General features: G+C 37.8%; 1 protein-coding gene across 1 annotated transcript in view; it reads right to left on the reverse strand.

The window, feature by feature from the left end:
• Window positions 1–1857: 1857 nt before the first annotated feature.
• SPHKAP (SPHK1 interactor, AKAP domain containing) overlaps window positions 1858–5503 on the reverse strand; it is a 136011-nt gene continuing 132365 nt past the window's right edge. Inside the window, exon 11 of the mRNA XM_006861933.1 lies at window positions 1858–2001. Within this exon, the coding sequence (XP_006861995.1) occupies window positions 1858–2001 (144 nt within the window). The remainder of the gene's footprint in view (window positions 2002–5503) is intronic.

A 5503-nucleotide genomic window follows, 5' to 3' on the forward strand; every position in this document is an offset into this window, starting at 1 on the left:
TCTTTACTTATTCAAACAATGTAAAGCAGGACAGTCAAACTTGTCTAAGGAATATATCCATCGTCATCTAAACACAGAATATATATGTTTTTTCCATGCGGTGTTTATAGCTCTTGGAGAAAAATGACCAACAATTTGGTAACAGGAATTTATTTATTAGTTTGCAACATTAGGTACAACATATATCACAAGCTACAATCCAGTATTATAATTTGTGCTTTGTAGGGTACAGAAACATTTATTCAAGCACAACAAAGATCTACACACAAATATCTGGGATTACCTAAAAAATAAATATATCATTTTCCACATAGTAGCACAAAGAACTTTCAGTTGGAGATGATTGGTATATTTTAAAAGTTAACCTTTGGTGAACCTGCCAAATTAAATATATAACCTATATTTAGACTATTTGTGCAATAAATGGTTAATGACCAATAGAAAAGATCACCAGGGAAAAAGTTTGGCTTCCAAGGAATCTTTGTTAACATTTAAAGATGGGGATGAATACATCAGGTCAGGCCAGCATTGATAGTGTGGGACCTTTTTCACATTTAAAAGCATTTCATAATCTTAAAAAATGATGTAAGAGCATAGGAGTTCAGGAAATCATTACTAAATACCTACTCTGAACATGAAAATAAAAACCAGTGTAACTCATTCAGTAAATGGTTAGAAGATTTGAGGAGACATTAGATGTCCTTATTTTCAAAACAGTAGATCACTGCTACTAAATTACTGAAAATGTGGTACAATTTTCTTTTTCACAAATTCAGTGCTAATCTCTTTGAGTCTGGAAAGGAGATAATTTTAATGATGATCTGAACTAGTCATGTCAACCTCAAGGTTATGACCCTGCTTTGGTCTTTATAAATGTCATAGGGGAGCCAACAACATTCACAATTCAACAAACCCTGCACGCCAAAGTCAACACATGACGTAAGATACCAATCTCTGCATGTTTGGTCAATCTCAAAGCTTACTCAGTAGATTCTTTTGATGACAATCTCTTCATACTTTACAATAAAAATAAATAAATGTTGGTTTGCATTTCATATAATTTAATACAGAAGCAGGCTTTACCTCAAATGGTTTCTTTTTATTTACTTATTTTTTAAAGTAAGAAAGATTTCCCATGTGGTAGGAATTCTGTCATCACATTACCAAAATTACATAGTTATAGAAACAAGACACTATTCAATCTTTCCTTTCCTTCAGCTGAATACCAATGGTTTCTGGGTAACTAGGAACTCAGGTATGGTTGAAGAGAATTTATCTGTGAGTTGCAGTGAATAAATGGAATTACCTTAGTAGAGCACATTGACATACATACTCTGGCTATTCTGTGAATATCTGTTGGTACTGGTCTGAATGTGGAAATATTTTATATAAAAGTCCTAGAAATTTCTCACCCATATCTTAATGGATTAGTAGTCCTGTCACCTGCTCAAACAAGGAAAGTAAAAGTTACAGCATAGTTTACAAAATTATCTTGACCAGTGTATTTGTTTCCAGTTGATTCACGTTAACTGTAGACATGACCTACCGTCTTACATTATTAAAAATACATAAGTGCAGTTTTCCTGGAGATTGGATCTGGTTAAGAGCTTTCAAAAGTTGGGGTCCATCTTGGTTTCTTTTCCCAGCCGTTCTGATGCAAGCTTTTTGAACTCACTCACAGGTTGTATTGATTTGTGCAGCTCTGTATTCTGCTTTTCCTCTGTTGTATTCTGTGAGCAGCAGATTTTTATAGCTCTGTGAACAGGATGCAATGTTTTGAGAAAGTGCAAGCATTTGACAAACCACTGGAATCTAAGCTGGAGTAAAAGAAAGGGATGTTCTACTGGACCAGCTACCTTATCCCAGCTCTAAGAGCCAATCAAAGAGACTCGGGGTCCCGTCCTTCCTTTCCTCGTGCATTTTGCAGTACTGGACAATGGCATGAAAGATATCCCCCACTTTCCAGGATTTCCGATGAACCAGCTGCACCACATCTAGAAACTAAAACAAAGCGCTGTGTTAGGATGTGCATCATAGAGGTTTTCTCATTTCGTCTCACTGAGCTATTCTCCTAAAACCTCAGTACTGTTTCCATTTCCCCACCCCGGACTCTGTAGTCTACAAATCCCTCTATGGCAAAGGACTATTTCCAGGACAGTCTATTGCCTTTTTACAACAACTTAGATTAGATGAGTTCTTTCAACAGAACTAGGTGTTGTACCAACAAAAGACATAATCCATATGCTTCGACAGTATATGGGATAATGCTCTGAGAAATCAGTTTTATTAGTGGACACTGGTCTTTCATGGCCAGTGAGGCTTCCTTCACAGCTGGTAGGGCAGATGTTCTATGTGCACCCATCTTGTGCTACAGCCAAAGGAGATCCTGCTCCCCCCATGCCAGGGACGGACACAGAAGTGGGGATGATCAAGTTTCATATGGTGCCCATGCACTATGCGGTCCAGAGCTGGGAAGAAAAGATTCTCTCATAAGGGCAAGGAATTGAGACAGCAGAGAGAGAGACCAAATTCCCAGTCTTAACAGAATATTCTGGACTCAATCTTCTTAGGCTGTCTGGATGGGAGGTGTAGAGGCAGATCATGCTCCCAACACTGAAATTTCTCTCATGGTCGGTCCCATCTATCAGTTGCAGGGAACTATATGGAACAGCTTTGGCTCTCCTTTCAAGGGTCACTCTTTCTGATAGTTGGAGTATTTCTCATTCAACTGTTTCCTGAGTTAGACTCTGTTGGTAGATGTACAAAACAAGGTTCTCAGTTCCCTCTACCTGTATCACAAATCATTTCTCATAGGATAGGTATATTGCCAAATAAATCTGAAAACACGTCTGCTAAATTGTTTTCATGTGCCGTGGAGTCGGTTCCGACTCATAGCGACCCTGTACAGGATTTCTGAGGCTGTAAATCTTTACAGGAGCAGAAAGCCTCATCTTTCTCCAGCGGAACAGCTGGTAGTTTCAAACTGTTGACCTTGAGGTTCACAGCCTGATTCATAACAACTACGCTGCCAAATAAATATGCCCATTTAATCAAGTGTTAAACTTTGAGTTAGGGTAACCTAATCTTTCTTCCCTACAGTATGCTAATATAGCATATCAAGAGAGGCTGGCTTTGGGGAAAACTGAGTCATTGTTTAGCAAGCATTGAGTATGTGTTTGTGGGGATGGAAACTTTGGCAATGGTTACTAGTGACGGTTGTACAACATGATTACTTTAATTGATGTCATTGAATTGTACATGTAAATGATGATAGATTGGTAAATTGTAATCTATGTTTTTACAACAAGAACAAAGAGGTTATCTTTTCATACTAACAGGAAAAGGAAAGACTGGGTAAATATTCTTGATTTATCACTTGGTCATTGGTACTGGCTTAGAACGTTCTGGACTTAGAAAGTGAATTGTGGGTGCAGATGGTTGGGAAATGGGCAGATCATTACAGAAAGGTCTCTTGATGGAACTGTGTGAAGAGGTCCAACATGATGGCCTCTCAAGCTCCTTAGTCAGGTAGTTTTAGAGAAAATGAACAATTATTAAGTGCCAGAAATGGTGGCTAGTAGTTTTGCATATGTAATCTCATCCCATTCTGTTAAAAAACTGTGAAGTAGGTATTTACAGATGAAAAATATGACAGAATTTGAGAGATGAAAAGTTGACATTAGAATCCATGGCATTTTAACACCCTAGTAAACATTCTGCTACAACATTTGTATTTGATGCAAGGAGAATACAGCATTGATAAGTATTTGGAGTACTGGGAGTTAGGACCGGTTGAGAATCTGGTATTGTTTTTATTGTTTTATGAGGTTGGACGCCTTATTTGTTTGAAAGATTGAGACTGGTTTTGTTACTATCTTTCCAATGTCTCTTCCTGGATTTTTTACTCATCTCTCTCTATGTACACACAGACTTTTGAGCTCAGTCAGATCTTGAATGCCCCTTTCTTTCTGGCCTTTTTCTTCCTCTCAAGTTTGTGCGAATTCATTAGAATTACTGAGAAATGATCTTATAGAGAATTATACTATTAAAATATGTTTCTTCTCCCAGCTGTGATAGTAACAATTATTTGCACAGCTCCAGAAATCAGGATCTTATTGTACTTCCTTGACTTGTGTTGGTTTATTCAGAAGAAAGCCATTTTCTAGGCTGGACATTGAAGTGTTTAACTTTTAATACCTAGAAATATGAGCAGTCCCTCAAAGCATTTTAGGATAATGTGAACAGAGAGGTAGATGTGGAGGGAACAGATGGTAACGACCCTCCAAATAAAAAATTCCCAGTTGAGGGATGTGGTGACTGCTTTTTTATACTTTGTGCCAGCACCTAGTAGATGCTCAATGCACAGTTGTTGAATGAAGATATTGATGATCAAAGATAGTCAAATATGAGGGGGCTTCGAAACATTTGTAGAAGAATGGAATAAAAGATGATGGAATTTTCCACCAACACTTTGAGGCCCCTTGCGTACAATTAAAGTTGCCAAGATTTTGAAATATAGATTTTTGATATCCAGCATCATTGAGGATGAATGTTGACACAGTATTCATTCTTGGATTTTAGTTAATGTATTTGCACATATATAATTAAAAATTGGAGTCTTGGTGTGGCTCTGTAGGATAAGCACTTGACTGCTAACCATAAGGTTGGTGGTCCAAACCAACCAGCCACTCCTTGGAAACCCTATACAAGATTTCTGTGAGTCAAAATCGACTCAATTGGCACTTAACAACAACAAAATAATTAAAAATTAAATATGCACACCTTGAAGCTGACAGTTCAATGTTTTTCTACTGAAAGTACACACCACAAAAATGATGGAAAGTCATGGATAGGAGAAGGCTGACTGGAAACTACAAGCACCCAATGTGAATGAGTCATTTCCAACTCATGGTGACCCTACATGTGTCAGAGTAGAATTGTGCTTCAGAGGGATTTTCAATGGTGATTGATCGAAAGTAGATCCTGAGACCGTTCTGGGTGGACTTGAACCTCCAAACTTTTGGTTAGCAGGCAAGTGCATTGACTGTTTGCATGACCCAGGGACCACATATATGTTAACTCAATACAAACAAAAATCTTTGTGAGATAGTCACATGATCACCAAGTCCATACTGGTACCCCAAGAAAGCAGATTTAAAGCAATGTTTTTGCCCCACTAAATAGAGCCTGCTTAGAGGCTGTGATGGTTTATCCTCCAATGTTGTGGAGACTTTGGTGTTGCGGACTGTGTAAGACTGTTCAGAGGTTCGAAGCCCTATAGGCCCGAGTGTAACAAATGAGGCCACTGGCAGTTAATGGCAAATTGCTTTCATCTTAATATTCTGTTATATATATTAAATTAATACACGGAGCCTTGATAATCCACAGATAAATGTGATATTTTCCTAAAGCCTAAGACTAAAGGTTGCAAGGTCAAACCTTTCTCCAAAGGATTAACTAAAAACATCTTAGCTACTTCTCGGTTCTTTGTTCTATAGACAAA

This window comes from Chrysochloris asiatica, unplaced genomic scaffold, assembly GCF_000296735.1.
Source record: "Chrysochloris asiatica unplaced genomic scaffold, ChrAsi1.0 scaffold00044, whole genome shotgun sequence".
NCBI lineage: Eukaryota > Metazoa > Chordata > Mammalia > Afrosoricida > Chrysochloridae > Chrysochloris > Chrysochloris asiatica.